Source organism: Carassius auratus, chromosome 17 (assembly GCF_003368295.1).
Source record: "Carassius auratus strain Wakin chromosome 17, ASM336829v1, whole genome shotgun sequence".
Taxonomy (NCBI): domain Eukaryota; kingdom Metazoa; phylum Chordata; class Actinopteri; order Cypriniformes; family Cyprinidae; genus Carassius; species Carassius auratus.
The window spans coordinates 4,382,270-4,406,645 of NC_039259.1; the positions used below are offsets into that span (position 1 = coordinate 4,382,270).

The 24,376-nt window shown below is 35.5% G+C and overlaps 1 protein-coding gene across 3 annotated transcripts in view; it reads right to left on the reverse strand.

Annotated features, from left to right (window-relative positions):
• LOC113117005 (connector enhancer of kinase suppressor of ras 3) overlaps positions 1-24,376 on the reverse strand; it is a 73,275-nt gene that overhangs the window by 26,066 nt on the left and 22,833 nt on the right. For 2 of the 3 annotated variants that reach the window (XM_026285354.1, XM_026285356.1), the window contains exons 3-18: positions 19,469-19,671; positions 18,303-18,390; positions 16,785-16,826; positions 15,373-15,492; positions 14,766-14,825; positions 12,266-12,334; positions 11,802-11,948; positions 11,433-11,554; positions 10,400-10,581; positions 10,175-10,261; positions 8,386-8,639; positions 5,652-5,689; positions 4,632-4,677; positions 499-552; positions 336-375; positions 72-241 (exon numbers count right to left, since the gene is read on the reverse strand). In XM_026285354.1, coding sequence (XP_026141139.1) covers positions 72-241; positions 336-375; positions 499-552; positions 4,632-4,677; positions 5,652-5,689; positions 8,386-8,639; positions 10,175-10,261; positions 10,400-10,581; positions 11,433-11,554; positions 11,802-11,948; positions 12,266-12,334; positions 14,766-14,825; positions 15,373-15,492; positions 16,785-16,826; positions 18,303-18,390; positions 19,469-19,671 — 1,722 coding nt within the window. The remainder of the gene's footprint in view (positions 1-71; positions 242-335; positions 376-498; positions 553-4,631; positions 4,678-5,651; positions 5,690-8,385; positions 8,640-10,174; positions 10,262-10,399; positions 10,582-11,432; positions 11,555-11,801; positions 11,949-12,265; positions 12,335-14,765; positions 14,826-15,372; positions 15,493-16,784; positions 16,827-18,302; positions 18,391-19,468; positions 19,672-24,376) is intronic. The other variant, XM_026285355.1, reaches the window with a different exon arrangement.

Sequence of the window (24,376 nt, forward strand, 5' to 3'; positions counted from 1 at the left end):
GATATCTTCAATACTAGATAATACAGTAGCATGAAATAAAGAAGATGTAATTCAGCATTCAGATTACTCACCACTTGATTTGGGTACCAGTACAGAGAGGTTTTCTTTAGCACGAACCAATACTTTTTCCACTTAATACCCAGAAATCCCTTCCCCTCTTTCTTCCTATATAGCCAGCCCTGATGGTCCACTGGCTTCAGCTCTTTCACTGAAACTCTCCTTCTGCTCATTCTTGGACTTCCTGTTAGAACAAATATTTGAACAGAAATGATGACACAGGAAAAATACTTCTCATTCGACTGCATCTTAAGTTGTTTGTGCAATGTGATACTAACCTCCACAGTTCTTCTTATTTGACTTTAGTCTGAGGGACACCTGAAGGCAAATACATGAAATATGCTGGGATTGTCATGACCACACCATGTCTCACTATCATGATTTGAAACTTTCACAATGCAGACAAAAATATTTCCTGTATAATATATTCACAAAAATTACCGGATTGTACTCATCAGAAGCCATACGAGGAGCAAGAGAAATAGGAAAGGATGCCTGGTAAGAGACCAAAACAGACACAATCAAAGTGATTATTAAGGTCAATTTCAGTAAGGTCTGAAGGTCTGAAAGGTCTGAAGGTCTGAAATTTTACAGTGCTGTTTTGCATGTGCATACTATGGCCTTATTACCAGTTATTGTAATTAACCTTGAAAATAATCCCTAATCCTGTCCTCAAGGTCACTTTTAAACCAAAATGAACATTGCAAGGACCTCTTATCTCCAGCAAGTTGTCATTCACATGAGCAACGTTTTACAGCAATAGTAAATGACAATGTTACAATTTTCCAGTTAACTCTGGATGGACAAAATCAAGTCCTTCCCCAATTTGTTTTCTATTTCGAGATGTTGTTTCTCTCAGACATATGTCACAACAGGGAGGAAAAAGGCAAAAACAACTTCTGTTACATGCCGACTGCTAAAATTTAGGTACATTCAGAAATCACACTGCTCAAAAAATTAGTGTTCACCCAAATATAAAAAAATCCATCCTTAATTACTCACCCTCATGTTGTTCCAAACTCATAAGACCTTTGTTCATCTTCAGAACTTAGAGGGTCAGAAAGCTCTTGGATTTCATCAAAAATATCTTAATTTGTGTTCTGAAGATGAATGAAGGTCTTATGGGTTTGAAATGACATGAAGGGTGAGTAATTAATGACAAAAGTTTCATTTTTGGACGAATTATACCTTTAAGGGAACACTTAAATCATACATTGGCTCTTGATTTGTGAAATATTCAAGCTGAAAATCTTTAGTCATATACATGGTGTAATTTGTTAAGAATAAAATTATGTGACAATAATTGATGTAAACCAAAACCACCAATCCTCTGAAGGCTGGAGTTAAAAAAAAAACACTGAAAATCTAAAAAAAAAAAAAAGTAATTTCAAGCTGATCTAACTTGCATGAATTTCATCAAAGCATACAAGTCAGTAGTGTGTATGGCCCCCGTGTGCCTATAAGTAAAATGTCTGGGCATGCTCCTGATAAAATGCTGGTGGAGAAAAACGTTTATTCACAACAAAGGGAACCAAGAAAAAGAGTAGAAGAGTTCACTGATCTAACAAAGAAAAGACACAAGTTAAACTAAACCTATTGCTCAATTTCCTCAAACTGCTCATGTTCCTCTTTAACGTATAACAGAATCGCAGAAACTTTGAAAATAATACTTTCTACAATGCAGAGTATAGACTATGCAAAATATTTAAAAAGTGTTGCTATATACCTTTATGATATATACCTTTTCAACTGATTAGCCAACATAAACAATAAGACAAGCTACAATCTATACTGCACTGTTTTATAAGTGACACAAAAATATGACTTAGCTGTCAAAATCTGCTCTCTATTTATAGAAAATCTAAACATTTAGAATTTGATTTGTTAAGATGATTACTCAGAAGACACAGATCTTCAGCCTCGAGTTGATATCACTGTTCCATTCCAGTACCTGTATATAATAATACATGAAAACATCGTCTGTTTTACCTGTTCACCAGATTTGACCAGGTGGAGCGTCTGACCATCTGTTTTATACTCTCAAATGGCATGTAACGATCCTCCTATCACACTTACAATTAAGTGGTCAAGCCCACAGCCAAATCATTTTAGAGAAAAAAAAAGGACTTCTGCTTACGCAATAAACATTTCAAAACATCCTCCACTTCTTATTCTACACAGACAGAACCGTTAACATGATCACATGAAAGCTGAATATGTATTTCTGTACACATTCAGCTGTTAATGATGAATGGTTTTCTCATGAAATAGACTTGCACTCTTGCGCTGACAGCTGTGTGTCTCTGTTACCACTGTTTGCAATATTTATGAATGAACCAAAATGCCTGAAAAAATAAATACAAAATAAAAAATAAAAAGGTAGTAAAGAGAATAGTGCAAAAAGTGTCAGAAGACCAAGATTAGTCTCTGTGCTGAAAAAAAGTGTCGCTTTCACTCCTTATTGCAATGGTAACCCAAAAACATTAAACATTAACAAGTCACCTACTTCATTCTCCTGCTCAAAACACAAAAATAACAAAAGGTCCACATTTACTCTCTCACTGCAAAGCCATTACCATTTTACAATTTTCAAATAGAATATTCAACATCTGTTTTGTCTTAAATCATTCAAATTTGAACAAATTGCAAAACCCCTGAACATTTATTTTGTCATTAAATTGAGCCTTTTTATATTGCCTGGTTTATCAGAAGTGGAAGGCATAATGGGTGATATTCTATGGTGGGGAAAAGAGGACTAGTGAGGATAGTACATTAAAAAAGGGTTAAAGGAGTGTTAGGTTACAGTGTTATTTAAGTACTGAATAATATTAATTAACTACATGTACTTAATATATGGTAAGGGTTAGGATTAGGGTTATTTGCATGTAATTATGCATAATTAATTATTATTCTAATAGTAAGTATATGTAACGTGTAACAAGAACAACTTAAACTAAAGTGTTACCGATAAAACTCCTTAAAACAAAACCCTTAATAAAATAATTCAAATAATAGCAAGGTATGGTCATTAATAATAATGTTCTAAATATAAAACTAATTATTTAATCAACTTAAATATGTTGGAAATGCACATGACTACAAATCCTGGTTAGGTCAGAATGTTATGAAAAATGAAATTATAGAATACATTTATATACATGCATACATATACTTTATCAACACGTTTTTAAGTCTTGGCCACAAAACAGTTATTGAGCATTTCCAATAATAATAATAATAATAATAATAATAATAATAATAATAGTCAATAACCAGAACTCACCACCAGAGGTTGCCAAGGCTTTTCATTAAGTTTGAGTTTTAAATTTAAAGTGTTTTTAATATAATATTTTAATATTGTCTGTAATATATTGCATGGTAAAGCCAGACACCTTTGTGTATGTGTGTGTCAAATTAATGTCAATGCCTTTAAAAATATTGGTGAAATGTATTTCTTTGATAACCACGTTTTCAGTATCTTCATATTATATATAGTCTGTGTCTTCATGAGATTAAATCTGGGGAAATGTTCCCACAGTGATCTGCACAGGTGATTGTCACACCGCTTAACTAAATATTCCCCCGAGAGCAAGCCATGTTCCTGCAACGGACAGAGGATCCATTCTTCTGCTCTGTCTGTGTGCTGTGTTTTCAGAGCAAGACAATACAAGATCTGCTTCTACAACAGTGTTTCTCACTGAGCGCTCAAGGGCATGACCACAAGTCACTGAGTAAAAAAGATCCCTGTTTCTTTTAAATACTATATTACTCTATTTAAGAACTTTGTAGAAAAATGACATTCATATTCACACTTAAAATGCATTTGAAATAGACTTAGGCCCTACATAAGAAATATAAACAGGTTCCTAATGAAAATGAAATAAATCTGCCACATTATGATTCCTTTGATAAATGACAAAAGAAGAGAGCTAGAGATGAAGAAAGAGCTTTGCATGTACACTGCAATTTATGAGATTAGTTCATGAAATATATAACTTTGCTACTGCTGAACAGCATCTAGAAATTAAAGTATATCTGACATGATCATCTTCTATAAAAACTAAATGGATTGGAGAAGTGAAATAAAATAATACTGGCTGCTTGAATTATTATTATTGTTTTTATTTTTTAACACTGCATTTTAAAAAAGCTGTACATAAACATAAATAATTATATATATTAGATATGTTTTACAAGAAAAACTACTTTAGTTTTTCCACTTCAGAATGTTTAGTTTGAAATAGTTTTTTGAGCAAATATTCCATAAATAGTTTCTATATTATTTTTGTCTATATTATTTTATCAGAGGAGGACAGTTTTGATAAACGTGCATTGTGCATGGATATTTGGAGGACAGTGACTGCAGTTTGTATTAGCTTGAGTGAGTTTAGACATGTTTTATATACAAATATTTTTGATATTGTAGTATTGTATCATTGGATGAAGTCAAAATAATTCAGTTGTCTGAATAGAGCTAAAGCTCCCTGTCTGCAAACTAAACTAAACTAAACTAAACTAACCTAAACTAAACTAAACTAAACTAAACTAAACTACTGTATAGAAGTTGTTCTTACCGCTTGAGAGAAGGACCAGGACCGTATGGCACCGTTGCTGTACCTGCTGAAGAGATGACAACAGATTTAATATAGGAACAGGACAGGCACAATAAGCTATGTCTGAAGCTAAAGTAATAATACTGTAATAATATAATATTACAGAAAATAATAGTATTGAAACGGGTGTTATGTAAAGTGGAAAATCACTTGATGTATGAAATTCATTTGCACATATGAACTCCAAAGGCTTAAAATACATGAAATGTCAATCTTATAGTTCTAGATATTTGATTGTCTCCATTTTTATTTTATTTAGAGATTGATGCATTTTGCAAGCCTTTTCAAAATGTTTACAGCTTTTACAGTGCATGCAACCCAATGAAAGCCAACTGTACTAAATGGGTGCATCATTAGAAAGACTGTCAAACGATTTAAAATGATAATTTTAGTGGCACCAATTTAGTTTCCAACACTTGTACTGGACAAACACTGAGCCCCTGTCCAATTTTGCCACATGCAGTTATTTTACAGTCAGGTTAATCTTTTCGTGGCAAACTTAGAGTCAAGTTATTTCCAGTTGGTGAAAACTTAAAAACATGCATCAGATTGATGTTTTTGTAAATTTTTAGGATAGTCTGACCCTAGCATTCTGTTCCTTTCCATTGCCTCCACAAACAAGTGCCTAAAACGTTTTCTATTAACTTCAAACGTGAATTTATATTTGTATCTAATTATTTTGTTACTGTTGTACACTAAGGGAAAACAATTATAAGAGAAAAGGCTGTGGATTTAGTCATCTCTATATTATCCGACGGTATGCGACCAACAGTGATTATATCAGTCCTATCCCAGTACCAATTCACACTATTGCTTGCTACTAATATACACAAAGGGGGCAACAAGACCACAGAGCATCTCACATCCTAGCAGGGAAAATACATTCCTGATAATTGAGCATAAACTACTGTATCTGTGCTTTTGTGTTGGCTGAGAGTGAATTGGCACTGCTCTATGGACGCAGTTAAGTTCTGCACCCACCTGTTGATGAATGCATTGTTGGAGGTCCAGTCAGGATCCTGTGGCAGGACAGAGAACAGTTAATACATGCTTCAGCATGGGCAAGACCACTGTGCTCTGTGCTCCACTTCAACGTTTCACATTTCATTCAGTTTTTTCTTGAACAATGAGTTCATGTAGAAGTGGATGGGCACCCTGGTGGTGATTCTATGTCAAAAGCTACAGTTTACGGACTCATTACTGTATACATCAGATAAAAATAAAAATAAAGAGTTAAGACAAGAGATATGGTCAGACAACAGTGTTTAAGCTAAAAGTGTTATATTCCCATGCATCAGGCACAAAACACAATAATATTCATGCATAATATACTTAGTGCTGTCAAACAATTAATCGCATCCAAAATAAAAGTTTTGTTCACATAATATATGTGTGTGTACTGTGTATATTTATTATGTATATACAAATACACACACATGCATGTATACTTAATTTTTTTTTATATTCAATATATTTACATATAATATAAATTATTTAAATATATAAATATAGACATGCAAATACATGTACATGTACAAAGACATAATAAATATACACAGTTAACACACAATATGTAAAGAAATATGTTTATTTTGGATGCGGTTAATGACAGCACTTAATATAACATAATATGAGTAAATTTACATTCCACTCAAAGCCAGTGCCTATTGCTTATTTGTTACTTTACTCAGCAGGGATCAATGCATTTCTTCAATAAAGTACATTTCACTGAGCAACAAGCTGATTTCAGATTTTGTGAGGGCAAAGCAACTAATATGGGAAGATTGAAGAGGTCAGTATGAATGTAAGTGAAATTATTAGGGTAAGTTGGAATGATAGATTTAGGCAGAACACAGAAACAGAAAGAAAGATTGTAAAACCTTTACGTAAAAAGAAAGGAAAAGAGAATAATATAATACTACTCCTTAGCTTAGTGAAGTCATTCATAGTGTTTGAATCTCACAATTGACACTAGGTTTAAAAATACACCGCTGTAAATCTGCCTTTAAGAAGGAACAGTTACTGGTAATTATTAATTTCGTTCTGAAGTTGTTTGACTTTTTTATTTATTGTAAAATGTACCATAGGTTGTACCATGCTACACGATCCTTACTGTATGTTTAAGATGAGTACATTTTGGACAAATGTCAGCTGTGTGTTATGTCATAAACATGATTTCATAAACATCTAAGCTACAATTTTTCCATGTGTGTCACTGCATACAAATCAGCAACTTACTCTTGGTCCTCTTTTCTACAGTTTTAAAATCTGAAGTCAGTGGCAAAATATTACCATTTATTAACTTGCATCTGCATCTTTTTAATGAAGACAACCAGACGATTCAGTGAAGACAATACAAAAACATGTGGAACAGCAGCTTTAATGGAAAGAAGCAACTAATGTGGGTACAAAAGAGTTAATGACCAATAGTTAATATGAAATGCAAAATACTGATATTAAAACCCAGCATTCAGTGAAAACAACATTCCAGCTGATGGCAGAGCTTAACTGTTGAAAATTTGTGATTTATACAGTGCTCAATCTTATTTGTAATACTTGTTTCCATTTATCTGGCAGTGGGAAACATCACTGGTCCAGAGCCTACTGTATGAATTCCTGTACTGTATGAGCATGATTCCTCAGTCAAAAATGATTTGAGATCAGCAATGGCTAAAAAGCATAGATTTTACAGTGACAAGCTAAGAAAACTGCAATTATGTATTTACCCTTAATTCAAAACCCTTATTATTTTCCTTATTTTGTGGAACAATGTTTTAAACAGCATCTGAACTGTTCTTTTTAATAACCCTAAAATGAAATCTATGGTACAGAAAATTAAAGTTTGGACAACCTGCAAAGCATAAACACCACAGATCTTTTAATAAATGAAAAAAAAATAAAAATAAAGGGAAAAAAATGCAGAAAGCATTTGGAAAAATATTCCTATCGATATACCCGTGTAATGAACCACAAATGTAATGCACAGTGCCACAAATGTAAAAGATCAAAAATAGATTTTTCCTTTGGTGTAAAACAAAACTAACTTACTCAAAAGACATACTCTTAACACATAAATGTCACCATGATGAAACTGGTATAAACCTTGAAAAAAAAGTTTGCTGAACCCTGCAATCACATCTATTGAAGGTTTTACATCCAGAGCAAAAGACAAGAGAAACAACAGGATGCATTTGTTTCTCTAATTAGAAATTAGTTGACTAAACTGTTTGGAAAGACATGGGTTTAGTAGGACTGAGAAAAATGACTGGATTTCTAAAAACATAATTATACCAGATTTTTATTTTATTTTTAACTATGCACTACTGTTCCATGAATGCTTTGAAATTCAAGCATTACACTGTGGAAACAGCTGAGGTAGATATACATTTTCAAGTGGCTTAATATGCAAATTAATACTGCGGTGTACAATCATTATTTCTGAAAAGACAACGGAGTTAAGTAGAGATAATGTATCTCATTTTTGCCCACATGTGTTTCCAAACATACATTTCTGGGGTTAAATTCTAGTCATTTTAGACACATTCTAGACAATCTAGTAAAGTGGTAATGTAGAGGCACAAAGAAATACCCCAAGAAAAGGAAAGTGGAAGCATGAAAAGTACATGAGAAAAGAGTCGCCGCACACAGCTGGACAAAGGGTGAAGGCAAGCTGACATTAGTGAGTCAGTAGCTTAAGCCGTGTGATCCAACTGACCAGTAGCGGGGGCTCCGCGGGGGGCCGTTTGGGGGTGGATGTCATGGGGGTCTTTTTGATAAAGTCCTCTTGATAAGGAATGGTGGCGCTGTTGTGTAGATCCGCATTGACAAGGAGTCGGCTGTTCCTCGAGTAGTCGTTCCCATAAGCAGGTCTTTCTGCTGTGAACTTGTTAGAAGAGCCGGGGCCCGGGGCCTCCTCAGCGATAGTTGGTATGCGTTCGTTGCTTAGGTATCTGTACAGAAGATCTTCACCTAGACCACAAGATTAAAAGATGCATGTAATTACAGATGTTTTCAAATCCCTAGAACAAATTTACCAGCAATCATACGGTAAGTAAAAATGGGCTGTTGAAATTATGGTTAAGCATTACCCAAGTAATTATACACTACCATTTCAAAATGTGGAGGTCTGTAATAGTTTTTACACATTTGAAGGTCACATTTACCAAGGCTGCATTTATTTAAGCAAAAATAAAGTAAAACAGTACACTGTGAAATATTACTACAGTTAAAAAAACTTTTATTTGAATATATTTTCAAATGTAATATATACTGTATGGTGATTCAAAGCTGAATTACTGAATCTTTAGTGTTTTTTCAGGAATCATTCTAATATGAAATTGATTACCGTATTTTCCGGACTATAAGTCACACTTTTTTTCATAGTTTGGCTGTTCCTGCGACTTATAGTCAGGTGTGACTTATTTATCAAAATTAATTTGACATGAATCAAGAGAAATGAACCAAGAGAAAACATTACCGTCTACAGCCGCGAGAGGGTGCTCTATGCTGCTCATTGCTCCTGTAGTCTACACTGAAAACACAGAGCGCCCTCTCACGGCTGGAGACAGTAATGAAAATAAATGCGACTTATAGTCCAGTGCGACATATATATGTTTTTTTTCCTCATCATGACGTATTTTTGGATTGATGCGATTTATACTCAGGTGCGACTTATAGTCCGAAAAATACGGTAATTGAAAATCCAAAGGAACAGCATTTATTTGAAATAGTTATTTTGTAACAATAGAAAAGTCTTTACTGTCAGAGCTTACAGGGCTTTTAAGGCAGGGCTTAAAAAAACAAAACATTTTGATTCTGGTTCACGCCAAGCAGAATCAATATTTTAACATTTCTGTTTCTTCTGGATTATTTCCGTTCTGAAACTGGTTTGAGTAGAAATGGACACATTGTTTTCATTCAAATCAAAGCACAAACAACGTAGAAAACATATCCGTGTGGTGCAGCTGACACAGAACAACATAGGCTGTTTCCGTTCAGTGGATACTCTCCAAAATGGTGCTAGGGTAAATTGTTGAATAAAGTCGTTATTTTCTTTTTCTTTTGTGTACAAAAAGTATTCTCGTAACTTCGTAATATTATAGTTGAAACCCTTAAGTCACATGGATTATTTTACAGATCTCCCTGCTGTGTTTCTGAACCTTGAAAGTTACCGTCTTTACAAGCTAAAACGACTGGAATATGACTTTGATTTTTGGAAAGAATTTTAACACATTTATGTTTGTGTGTTACATTCACTGGGTTGTAAGTGCAACTTTTTTATAAAAAAAAAAAAAAAAAAAAAAAAAATTATATATATATATATATATATATATATATATATATATATATATATATATATTTTTTTTTTTTTTTTTTTTTTTTACAAAAACGGTATTACTTTTTGGAAGATACTGTGCTCGGTTATGTGCTTTTTTATTCTCTCCACGTGTGTCTCTGAGGCTTATGAAGTGGTTAAACTGGACTGGTGTGAATGTGTCACGTACCTTTCCGTCCCTGAGTCCAAGGCTTTGCATACAGGTCTGCCACGCTCAAACATGTCTCCGAAGGCATTGACAGAGGTCGTGGTTTACCTGTGTGCACCATTCATGTAAAACAGTCAAACTCAATGTAAAAGGACAAAAAAATAGTTCGATTTAAGCTACACTGCAATGATGAATGTGAATCTGAAACTTTTAAATCAGATTTTTTTTCTGAAAATGACAAATGACCTTGTGATGAGGATCTTCCTCTCGGACGCATCTGTACGTTGACCTCAAGTGGTTGAACAGACAGTTTGTCATAGTCTGCAATGGTGAAGCGCCGGCGGCTCTCCAGGTCCAGGAAGGAGTTTGGGGACTCCGATCCTTTAGGTCTGACATTAAGACTGGTATATGAGCTGTCCCGTACTTCCCTGTGGCAGAGGACAAAAGCTTATTGAATCAGCATGAATGATTAAAAAACATAGAATCACGTTTGAAGAAATAGTTCACCCAAAGATGAAAATCTTTTAACTTTAAGCCATCGCTTTTGGCCAAAATCCATTCAGAGTCCATATTCTTTAATGCTTCCTCCAGTGAAAAAGTCCATCCTCTGTAGTCCTCTCCCATCAAAATCCACCAATATATTTTTTTAGAGCTGTTTTTGACCGTTTTTGTGTTAAATGATGCTAAATATGTGCATATTTCAGTAAAAAACAAAAAACAAAAAAAATATATATATTATGGATAGCGAACTGTCATGGTTTCATTATAATGGACTTTTCCTTTGTTTTCATCAGTTTCCTGTTGTCCTTTGTTGTAATATCCCTCCATGTATCAGTGGTCATTAGTTCCCTCAGTTACCCTGTATTTAAGCTGCTCCAGTTCACTCTTCAGTTTTCGAGTACATACTGTTCCACCTGTTTGTTTCTTGTTTAACAAGTTGTTATCATCTTCTTTCATCTTCAGGCCTTCTGTGACAAGGACTCATCTGAACTTAAAAAAACTCTTAATGATGGATCTCTTGCTTAAAAAGACACAGCTTTTCACTTCACAAACTGTTAACTGATGGACTGGAGCGGTGTGGATTATTGTGACATTTTTTATCATTCATTTTTGCAATGGAAAAGTGAGAATCCTATAAAAAAAGTACCATGTTGGTACCATCTGACAGTCTGATAGTAACACCACTGTACTTAAATACATCCCATGAATGGAATATTTACAAGGTATTTCACTTCTACATGTTAGAAGAGAACACTCAACAGCATGGCTCCAGTCTCACCGTGGTGTGTAAGGCACTGATGGAGGTGGAGGGATGTACAGGTCCAGTATGGCTGGCTTGTCCTTCCTACTGCAGAGTTTGGCCGAGTTGTCTGACTGACTCTTACTAGGAGACGTGGAGCTCTGTAGAACACGAGGAAAACCATTTGTACTTCATTCACCTTTTCAAAACATCTCTCAACAAATAAAAAGCCAAATATCACAAAATTGACTAAATGAAATTGATGTATTAACTATGTACAGGCCTATAACATAGATAAAATTGTAACATAAATATTAAATAAATTGTTGTTTTTGATTAACAAATTCACAGTCTGAAAAAAAAAAAACTCAAGTTTTCATCTTGTAATGACTGTTAGAATTGACACACCTGAGGCACGGGCGGTTTCCAGCGCATGTTTTTGAGAGGTGCTGGGGTAAATCCTGAGGTTCCCGTGGGCCTTTTCTTTAAAAGAAGCACCACACTTTTAGGGTCCTCTCTCAGCTTGGCCACCAGGTTCTTCAGCTGCCAACCCACCTGGAGCAAACAAGCACAAGCCCTTAAATACTGCCCAAAAGCATTCTCTATAGACAGACACGGGCTCTTCAGATCATGCTTCCGCAGTGAATGAGGTCCCAAACTAAATCTAAGGCAACACTGCACAAATACTTTTCATATATTACAATTCTAGAATGTACTGTGGATAAATTCATTCAAAATATCAGATGGAGTGGTGAACCATTGCATGAAATATATTTCATTCAATACCAAAATGTACAGATGAAGTACAACTGAAAGCGTATAACTAATGTAACACTGTTTAATACAAAGAAACTGTGTGCAGAAATACATACCACTGTCTGCTGATTGACTTGGATGACTTCATCTCCAGCATGGATCCTGCGTGTCATGTCTGCTGGGGACTAGAGGGGAAATTCTATCAGGTTTTGTTTTCTTGAAATATTGATGTGTCTGTCAAAACAATTTCAGCAATTTTCCAGCCTCCCACACTAAAAGAACAATGTCTGAAAAAATCTCAAAATAACTAAATAAATAACTCTAAATAACTAGGGAATCAACAATTATATCTTTACATATAGCACTATACAGGAATCCATGTTTATTCGTCCCAAGTGTGATTACCATAGCCGCAGCGTTAACTAATTGCTCAAAAAGACTGATGAACTGGGGAGTTAACAGTGCGATTCGGTCTGATACATCTTTCTGATGAATCTTTCATGAACTGACAGAGATCAGGCTACTGAACCAACAGAACTCACTTAACTGCAAGTTTCACGTCCCTGCATCATTATCTCAAAATTGCCATGATGCTTCTACCCTGCCATTAAAAAAGCCGAAGAACTCTCTTTATCCATATACTGTACCTTAATGCCATGCCTTTGGTGTATCTTGAGATTAGCTAGGAAACTTCATTTGGATTTACATTGGTGGAAACAATTCATAGTTACCAATTTGGTCTAGTTACATGATATTAAATTCTTATTTAATGAACTGTCACATAAAAGTTGTACTGTTGGACCGATTATGAGAATGGATATCATTAACTGCAGACTTGCGTTGAAAGCTGAAACAGCCTAAAATTCAGTATAACAGCAGTGCGTGTGATATATTGCTGTAATAAAAGTTTGGAATGTTTTTGTTTTTATAATTGAAAAATAAACAATACAATTACAAGCAAGCGTGATGAACAAACTGTGATTAATCACCAACTGGTTTGGGGTGGATGAATCATCTCTGGACTCGTGGGAATGTAGTTCCAGAGAAGTGTTATGCAATTTTGACACCATTGTCTGAAATGTCTGCTGTTAAAAACTGACTAAACCTGTTCCAAGGTTGTGGACCCCTGGGACCACAAATACTTCCACTTTGTTATTTTAATTTAAAAAAAAAAAAAAAAAAAAAAAAAAAAAAATATATATATATATATATATATATATATATATATATATATATATATATATATATATATATATATATATATATATATATATATATATATATGTTAATTCTTATACACTGTAAGAATTAACATCTTCACAATCAAGATCTACTATTTATGATGGCTAACATATAGACGGTTTCATCGAGCGTACGCGCCTGGACCTAAGTTAACTTCCGGTCTGTGTTGTGTATATCGGTCTGGCTGCGGTGCCATCTACAAACGCAGTTAAAGTCAAGTTGATGAGTAGACTGAAGTTGGGCTCAGGTGGCTGTGCTGCGGGATGTGTTTCCCATACATTTATTTATTTTTGGAGAATTTTAAAACTGATCGATTTTCAAAAAGGCTTCGTTAAATAAACATGAGTAACGTAACGTTACGTAACGTACTGCACGTTTAATAATAATAATTCCTTACATTTATGTTTAAATATCAAAACGAGGCACGGGTGTTTTTATATCGCTGTATTTCTGAAAGAAGACTTGCATGTTATATGCCTGATAGCAGCGTGTGAGCGTACCAGCTCTGCTTTGTTTACAGCTGTTACTGGGGAAACCTCCATTTCTTGCGCTTTATGTCTGTGCTTTAAAACATCTCCTGCTGCCAAATAACGATTTTGCATATTCATTAAGTCCGCCTGATCCACACAGAAAACACATTTTGTTTGTTATCAAAAAATATCTACTCTAGAGGGACTTGGCTGTTGTTATTGATTCTATTTGGAGTCTACCGGAAGTTAAGTTAGGTCCACAAAAGCGCTCACGTGCATTAACGTTTGTTTATGTTGATGCCGTTGAAACCGTCTATAGATCAGTATGCAGTCTACATCTATGTGTACAGTACAAAGACTGTACAGAATTTGAATAACTGAAAATACCATGAACCAGTGTGTTCACCTTTTTTTTAAGATTTATTTTTTGTTGTTTTTAGTCTTTATTTGGATGGGACAGTGAATTGACAGGAAGTGGAGTGGGAGAGAGAGGGCGTTACGATCAGAAAAGTTTCAGCACAATGGCGTTATATGTCAGGACGCTGCTACGATGCTATCGGTGCTGACACACATTCACCGTTTAATACCACACAATGTGTAGTATGATTGAGATTCCCATGCACAGCTGACAGCAAATGTGACAAACACTAAATCTGAATACTGACAATCATTAAGCAATATCACAAGCAAGAAAGTTGTTGTACAAAATAACAGAAGCATCATCTTTACATGCTATTTAATATGTTTTAGATGCATTATATAGAACTGTTCAGTCCGTAAACATAATTTAGTTTATTTAGACTGAACATGACGTGCACACAGAGGCTAAATTTAACTCGGCCATTGGCATCAAAAAGCGAAATGTGATGAATCAAAGGCTTTCGTCATTGAAGCCCTTACTCACATGTTCAGTGGTGCCGGTGATGACATGAAGCCCATCGTAGGTGGATTTTATGTACATGCCCTGAGTAACAGGAAGACAGAGAGAAAAATCATGAAAACAACAGAAAAAATATATGTCTGATTCATATTCTGTGTTCTGATTTCATCTTCTGAGTCTGACAGAGTCTGGTTTAATATAGCAGGTCTTGTAATCACTGGGGCTGAGGTCAACCAGGAACACCATCTTGGGTAATACTGGTAGACCATTTTGGATAAAAATCTGCTATCAGGTTCCAAAAACCTGCTTAATCACTTTGCAGAATTTACCCCCCCCCCCCACTCCCAATTAAAATTTGGTCATAATTCATTCATTCGCAAGTCATTCCACACCCTTTTAACTTCCTCATTCCATGAAGCACAAACAATCTTAAAGGAAATCCATGCAATTACAATCAATACAGACTGGAACTTGAATGCAAATGTGATTGTTCAATCAAGCATTTAAAGCATGAAATAAAAAAAATTGAAGAATATATTATGGGGTTTAAACTGCATACGTGTTATGATATTATTATTATTTTTTCTCTCCAGTGAAGATATCCAATATGAATATAAATAATAATTCTCACCAATCCCTCTCCTGGTTTGATGTTGGTCAGCTGAACTTCCTCCAGACATGCTGACTGGCTCATGAGAGGATCAGAGGTGGTTCTCACAGTCTGGTCACAAATACTGTTCAGTACCTTTGACTGCAATTTAGAAAAAGAGTGTTTAGAAAAATAGTGTTGGATGGATGAACAACATCTCCAAAGACATGTATCTGGACATGTCAACTAGCAGTCATTAGAGTATTAATAGACTGTCTATTTAATATCTGCTAACAATTTATTTTTATGGTTTCCCAACCAACCTATTTATTTAGTTTTTAAAAACTATTGGAACAACCATCCTCCTCCAAAACCCACCCTTTTCCACTTTACTCTTCTGAACCACCCAATTACAGCTTGTCATTACCAACAGTAGACTGGTGGAGTATATTTCTGCTCATGCAAGCTTCCCATCAGCTGAAAAAGCAATGCTATGGATAAATGTCAATAAAAACAAATGCTCAAAGGTGGTGTTCCAGAGTCTAGTGGACTAACACATTGACTATACCAATAATGTAAGCACTTATTTTAATCTGATCTAGTGCTTGCATAAACAAAGTGAATGCTATTTAAGCTTTGATTTAATTTCCCACTCAGTACCTGAGAACAGGAGTGTAAACAAAATTAACAGTAACATTCTGGATGAAACACTGGAGAGAGCAGCAAGTGCCCATGATTTACTTTGACTTATGAACGGGTTACTGCTAGAATTGTTTCAACATTAAACCTAGGTTGTACTGAAAAGTTCAATGAAGTTCAGCCAGGTGCAACATAATATACAACGTAATTGTATTACAACGAAATATACAAATCATCTACATTGGTCTTGTATTGCAGACGGCCTACTACTAGACTACTACTACATACTAGAAACTTCTTACGAAAAGGCTGCCTTTATTTCTGTCGTGATTGCTTGACAATGAAGAAGATAAATGATAGAACCCAACCCATTCCCGCTTTGCGTTGTGATTTTGTCAACCCATTATTCCTACACTTAGCGTGTCCATGCATGTAATTTCCAAACTTCCTTCACCCTGCCTAATGCCCAGTACTTGCTCACATATCTGTAAAGCACAAAACAATTTTTATATCCATTGCTGGGCCTATTGATAATATTCCATCACTGAGAATTCTAGCCAGTAATGTATTATGTATTCTGTAATGTATTCTGAATACTTTATAATTACTCAGATAATTTTTGGCCTAAATTGTTTACTACATATATTTGAGTATGATAAAATGCATTTTGATATAAAAATACAAAGAGACAAAAAAAGTACATAATACACACACAGTCCTCATTAAAAAAAATAAGTGAAAGAAATAAATAACGTATGAAAAATTTGTATAAAATGAGTATTAAAAAGTAATCCTGGAAAATGCAAAATACTTACAACATCCAAAATCTTCTCTTCCATGTCATAGATAGTGCAGTCCTGTGCAAGAAAGAAAGAAAAAGTGCAGAACATTGAAACCTCAGATTTAGGGATGATGTATAATTACAGAGCTTGACACAACAACAGTGAATGACCTCCAGCCTAAAATAAACAGCTTTCAACCTTGAATTACATCTCCATGTCCAGTCCAAGACAAGATAATTACACAAGACATTGTGGGAGTACACCACAGTGAGGAAGAGGAGGACATGGAAAACCAGCATCTGGTGCATTAAGGCTATAATGGAAAGAAGGTTTCAATAAAGGCATTTTGATGTCATATATTTTAAAGGAATGTCCTAAAGATTTCATATACTGAGCTGAAATTAAAAGTACACTGAATAGGAACAGTCCTGATCTAAAGAAGCTTAATCCTTTACATATTCGAAGGTTGCTGAACATTTGCTATGCCAGCTTTGAAGGAACAGTTTATCCAATGATAATCAACACTTAGTACACAGACTACATCAAATATGGTGACACACATCAGCTAGAGTGCAAACCTCATTGGATTTCATGTCATGTGAGTTTGTATCACCATATTTGATGTAGATTGTATTTTCATTACAATTTTATTGTATACTCAAAGTGACTTGGGTCTAAAGTCAAAAACAATAGTTCATATATTTATAATCATATTTTGGAGCTTCACACGACTAGGAATGAGACGGAAATGTCAGAAGCACTGAATGGTTATCTAAACACATACATTAGCCTAAAGGCCCATTCACACCAAGAATTGAGAGTTTAATAAGTATCCCAACTACCATAGACAGCCAAGAGCTCTGAAACCCCAGCCATGAAGTTACAATTCTACGGAATATTCCATTTCCCAAACAAGAATCTCTACTGAGCTGTCAAAAATGTCAAATTCTCATTAAAAAAACTCTTAGACCACTGTCTGAAAACACAAAAACAAGTTCTTGGAAGAAATGTGGAATGTCCACAATGTGACAGAACTGAACTGCCTCTGACCAATGTTAATCAGTCAATGCCAAAAACTTCTCATATGAACTATACTAAAATATACTATTTAACCATCCAAACATCTTTGAATACTATCCAAGAATTTGACCGGAGAAAGTATATGAGAATATATACTGTAAATAAAACTAACATCCTAACACCATGCATTGCTTCAACCATCTTGAAGCATATCTGAATATGGCTGATATGAAAGCATGTAACCACAAGCCATGAAGATAGCATGAAGGAATGCTGGAGGCCAACTTTAAAAGAGCATCCTGGCTTGTTTAATGATGCTGTAAACTCAAAACCTGTGACTGATGTCCGGGGGTTTGCTTATTACTGTTTGAACTAAACCCCCCAAAGCAAACACTGCAAGACAACATATGGTTAGATAACTAGCTGCAGTTTCCAGCTTTCCAGCCCCACTGGGAAATGCATGAGAGCTTTACAATAAACATGCATGCTCAGCGTGTCTATATTATTTAAAGGATCGGTCATTGTACTGACCTGTTGCACTGTAGTGGTCAGTTCCAGACACAATTGAATGATTTTGTTCTTGGTGGTGGTGAAATCACTGATCCCTGTCAATGGAGTTCTGCAGACAGAGGAAACAAAGGTTAAAAGACCTTACAATATTCACACTGTATAGAAGATCAAATGAATACCAGGACAGGACAACAAACTCTTTGTGAAGGGTTTTCTGATGAGGCCTACAATAGCAAAGAACTTTATTTCCATCACCGTGTGCCTGGAGTTTCTGTGTCTGTGGTCATAAAAACTGCAGCTGGAATTAAACATGCTACTATGTCAACTCCCTATGAAACCGTTAAGCACAGTCAGTTTCCATTTCTTTCTTTCCCATAAAGAACAAAACAATTGCACCACGTAACTTAAGAATATACCTATTTACATGAAAGGGGAAAAATATAATCCAAAAAGAATTAAGATACTACACTTTATTGTTCCCTTGGTATCCATTTCTGTGTCATTGCACCAGGGAGCTCCACACACACCGAAATCTCAATGGACTGAATAATGCTACGGATATGTTGATTTGGCTCCAAGCCGCAATTTTTATTTCTCCCATTTATAAATATTTACAAGTGGACAGCCCATGTTATACAGTCTCTGGTCAACCCTTTAGGAATTGTGTAAGGATCATTTGTGTGGTTTGTGGAGTAGCTGCCTTGCTGATTTTTCAGATTTGTGAATTAAACAAAGACTATTGGAGTATGATTTACAAGAAAAAGACTATTTTAGTCTTCAACGTTTCTTACTTGCCTTATAATTCCTTGTAATTATATGAGAATTTACTAGCAGTTTCTGAGTGTACATTATTTCGAAGCAAAAACTGAAACAGCTTTTGTGCTCACAAAAATCTCTCCTTCATGAAAAAGATGTGGTTAGCTGTGCACAGAGGGTTAGGAAAGAAAGGCGGATTGTATCTGGTTTCAACTGTCTGCCCTGTCTGGAAAAATTTAAGTACAGTGAAATATATGACCTTACAGTGGGTTAACATCAGCTTTAAGAGTAAAAACCCCTTATAAATCATCCATGTGCAACACACCATAACTCTTTAACATGCTATACGTCCCCATGAATAAAGAAACAACAGAGACAGAAATACGCAATACAGAAATATGTAAAGAAACGATGCATTGGGATGTTTGTACCTGTCCAGCCATGCCAGGAGACTTTTGGCTGCTCCAATAAGTTCAACCACAGAGGACAGGAATTCATTTGGGAGCTTGCTAGACGTGTTGCTTTCATACGTAGGGCTCTTTCTTCGTTCTGATGTTGCAATGTGAAGGGTGTTGGTCACAGCTCTCATCTTTAGCAGCAGGTTCTTCAAGTTATCTGTCTCCACACCATAGTTCTGTGGAAGACGTTGAATTATACATTTAGTGTCAATTATTTATTACTGTAAATCCAAAGGATACTTTCATTTTTACATATATACGCTAGGGTATAAATACGGTGCGTGTGATGTAAATGTCGCCATCACCACAGTAAAAGCAAAACAAAAATCGCAACATGGTTTAGTATTATTATCAAAATGAAAAGGCTATGATTTAAATACAAAGCACTCCAGCGGGTGGTGACAACTGCTCAACGGATCACCAGCATCCAGCTAACTACCATTGAGAGCATTTATCACAAGCGCTGCCTGGGCAGGGCAAGGAACATCAACAAGGATGCCTCTCACCCTAACCATTGACTTTTAACCCTCCTTCCATCCGGCAGGCGTTACAGGAGCCTACGCTCACGCACTAGTAGGCTCAGGAAGAGCTTCTTCCCGGAGGACGTGACCCTTCTGACCTCCACACCACCAATCTAACCAGCACCTGCTCTCTTACTGCACTGGTCGCTGTTTGATAAGTAATTGTTTTAAATAACCAGTTTTAAATTAAAATCGATAGCATTCCAGTGGACAGAGATCTCATAAAATTAGCACATTAGCATGTTTGTTATCTGGCTCTACTGAACAAATTTTCCTCCCACGTTTATTTAAGATCAGCCTTTATTTGTCCGTGTTGACCACACCCCCGGCCACTATAAGTGGCCCGGCATTTATTTGACTACCGTTTTTTATTTGAGGAATTACGGTATATATATATATATATATATATATATATATATATATATATATATATATATATATATATATATATATAAATCTCATGTGTCCTCAGAATGTGTCTGTGAAGTGTCAGTTCAAAATACACCACTGATTATTTATATAATTTTGAAAATGCCTATTGAGAGTGGAAGCAGAAACATACTCTTTTAAGGGGTCATATGATGCGATTTCAAGTTTTCCTTTCTCATTGGAGTCCTACAAGCTGCATACAGAAGATCTTTAAAGTTGCAAAGACTAGTGTCAAAGTCTCAAACCCAAAAAGATATTCTTTATAAAAGTTAAGACTCGTCCACACCTTCCTAAAACGGCGTTTTGTATTGGCTTCCAAAAGAGGACACAACTAGAAATCAGTGGTTAAGTTGTATTTACAACACTGTTCAAGAAAAGGTTTAACCCTAATATTCAGATGTGTGCAGCACATTTTATGGTGGACTGTTTCTTGATCCTGGGAGAGAAGACTACAATGCTGGCTGTTCTGTTTCACAGTCTGTAGGTGCGTTTAAATATGTAAAGGATTTGCCATTGATGATTCAAACGCGAGTTTTGAGCAGTGTGTACTGTAGAGTAGTGCTTGTTGTTTGTCGTTTCTCCGAAACGCAAATGCAGATATAGTTTTATGTTTATGCAGCCTGATGCAACGCAACGTGTAAAAAACAGTATAAGTCATTATAATCCATAATTATGTCCCCACTGGATGCAACAATTGCCTCGTTTGTAATGGGCTTTATTGTAATTGTCTTGTCACGCCGGAGTTCTGACCAGAACACACATCACAGTATGGCAAGGGGCGTAACATATTCATTACACACTTTGAGGCATTTGGCCAATCACAACGCACTGGATAGATGGCCAATCAGAGCACACCTCACTTTTCAGAATGATGAGTTTTATAAAGAACGACGCATTTCAGAAAGACAAGGCATAGAGGACAAACAATAATGTACAGTATGTAGAAAATAATGTGTTTGTTTTTTAAACCGCATAAACACATTTCATTACATCAAATAAGCAAAATAATGTTTTTTTTTGCAACATCATATGACTCCTTTAAATGCAAATGAGCTGCTGCTCCCCACCCCCTTTTCCAGAATAGGACTGTGCCTTTACAGTTTGTATCTCAGATATTCTGCTAAACAAAAAACATCTGTTTGGGTTTGACTATCATGTCTTTCGCATTGAAATCATGAATTTTAAACCCTATAAGTTTAAACTACTGATACAGGGTTTTCTAAGCTCACACATCCGAATCTCAGATGTGCCTTAAAAATTTTTGCACTATTAACTAGTTTGTCCACAAGATAGCAATACTGGCCGGGCCTTTGTTTTATAGTATTCATATAAGTATCATTTTTAAAATATTACTGTTATTGTGTCATGAAATGTAATTTGAAAAGTATTTCAGGTTTAAAACTCAAATCTGCTGCTGTTTATTTACGAAGACAGCGCCTATTTAAAAATGTGTTTTGCCGACCTTGGAGACGGTGAGCTCCACGCGATCAGCGGGAGCTTAGTGCTCATGTATCCGCCAAGAGCAGTCTCAACTCGGCTAGTCCTTCTGACATTTGCCGCTGGCTCTGATGCCTCTTTAGTGGTTAAACATAAAATATAATTCGTTTTGGGTAAATATAACAGATAATATTTGGTCTTTATTCAATTTATCTATATGTTAAAATGAAAATAAAAAAGGCAATTTATATAATATTTTGTTTCATTGTAATGGCTGTATATATACACATTTCCCTAAACTAAATACATTTCTGCGGCTATTATGTTTAAATGAAAACTAAAGGAGGCAGCGGTAATTGATAACCTATTTCGTTTTATTGTTAATATACAGTGATGAAAATTGCAGTAGCCATGGTCAGCTGACTGATGTTATCAAGTACACTGCTGTTTGCAGAATTACCGGTGTATTTGCCTAATCGTCACGTACTTTAGACCGTGGTGGAAACGCAGAAAGCAACAGGTCAGGGGGGAAATTAATTCCTGGGGAAAAAGTTCCTGGTACAATTGTTCCGGGTAATTTTGGTGGAAACGCGGCATAACAGAATGCATATTCAATATAAAAAAATGGATGACAAGTATTTTATTACTGCTAAATACTGAAAAAAAAAACAGTAAAAAACTCGATGGCTGCTCTGTCAATTCTTCGTCATCAGTTAGGAAACTACGTGTGCAATTTGATAGTAATCTTTCCTTCAAAAGCCACATTTCTATCATATAAAACTGCATTTTTCCATCTAAAAAATATAACTAAATTACGACCAATTTGTCGCAGTTTAAGTTTTTCCATCATCAATTTCAAAGTTCTGTTAACACTGCACTGGCTCCCAACTAAACATCATATGGATTTTAAAATCGTGCTTACTACTTATAAAGCCCTGAATGGTTTAGCACCTATTTTAACAAGCTCTTACTGCATTGTTATCCTCCACATTTTGATCATTTGATTATATCTAGAAATGTATTTAGCACCAAAACTCTGGAATAACCTACCTAACATTGTTCAGGAGGCAGACACACTCTGTCAGTTTAAATTGGGATTAAAGACCCATCTCTTTATCCTGGCTTACACATAACACACTAAAACATTTCTAATATTCATGTCCGTTAAAAGATTTTTATGCAGCATTAATTAGAACAACCGGAACCGGGAACCCTTCCCATAACACAGAATGTACTTGTTGCATCTATGCTACTATTAGTCCATTTTTTTCTAATTCCGAGGTCACCGTAGCCACCAGATCCAGTCTGTATCCAGATCAGATGGTCACTGCAGTCATTCGGATCCAGTATGTATTCAGACCAGATTGTGAATCAGCATCTAGAGATTACCTCAACAGCCCTGAATGTCAGCGGAGACCAGGATGCACCCCAGAGACAGATACACAGAAAAGACCTCCTAGACGGCCACCGGGGACAAGACCACAGGAAACAGATGATTCTTCTGCACAATCTGACTTTGCTGCAGCCTGGAATTGAACTACTGGTTTTGTCTGGCCAGAGGAGAGCTGGCCCCCCAACTGAGCCTGGTTTCTCCCAAGGGTTTTTCTCCATTATGTCACACATGGGAGTTTTGGTACATTGCCGCTGTTGCCTCTGGCTTGCTTAGTTGGGGACACATAATATCCAGTGTTATCGTCAACTCGACTGCACAGATACTACTACCACTGAATTCAATGATGAACTGCCTTGAACTGAAAATGTAGTGTTTACTATTGCCATTTTGCATTATTACACAATTTTTCAGCACTATATAAATAAAGGTGACTTGAAAAATAAAGGTGACAAGAATGATTCACATTCATACATACACTAACTGTTTGCATAAAAAAACAATTATACTTGGGGTTTAACAACATCATTAACATTCAATAGATTCTAGCATATAGAAATGTATAAAGGAAACTTTTAGTTATCAAAAACTCCATGAAATCTCTTTGAAGGATGCAAGTTTTTTTTTTTTACAGTGCCTGCCACATTAAAGACTGTAAGTCTGTCCCTTAGCCCCATTTTCCTGATAATAGTCTATATATGGGTATGTGTCTAAATCACTCAGAAATAGAAACTCAGTATTTTCAGTATTGTGATTTGTCACAATGGCATATTGGATGATGCCTTAAGGTTTAACTGACAGAGTGGATAACTGTATGTGGCAGCTGAAGCGCTTAACACTGTTTGGAGAGGATTAGAGGCATACACACAGAATGCATTCATGCAATTAAACAGTTGACACAACACAACTGACAGGATACAACAAGGTACTGTATTGTTTTCTAAGAAAATGTTTTGACATATGTCTTAAATGCAGCACTCATGGTGTGAGGTTTAAAAAAAAACAGCAAGGCACAAAGTTGAAAAACAGCAAGACACAAAGCAACGGTGTCTGATACACTGACCGACAACTGTTCATTTCATTCATTCATTTCAATGACTAAGG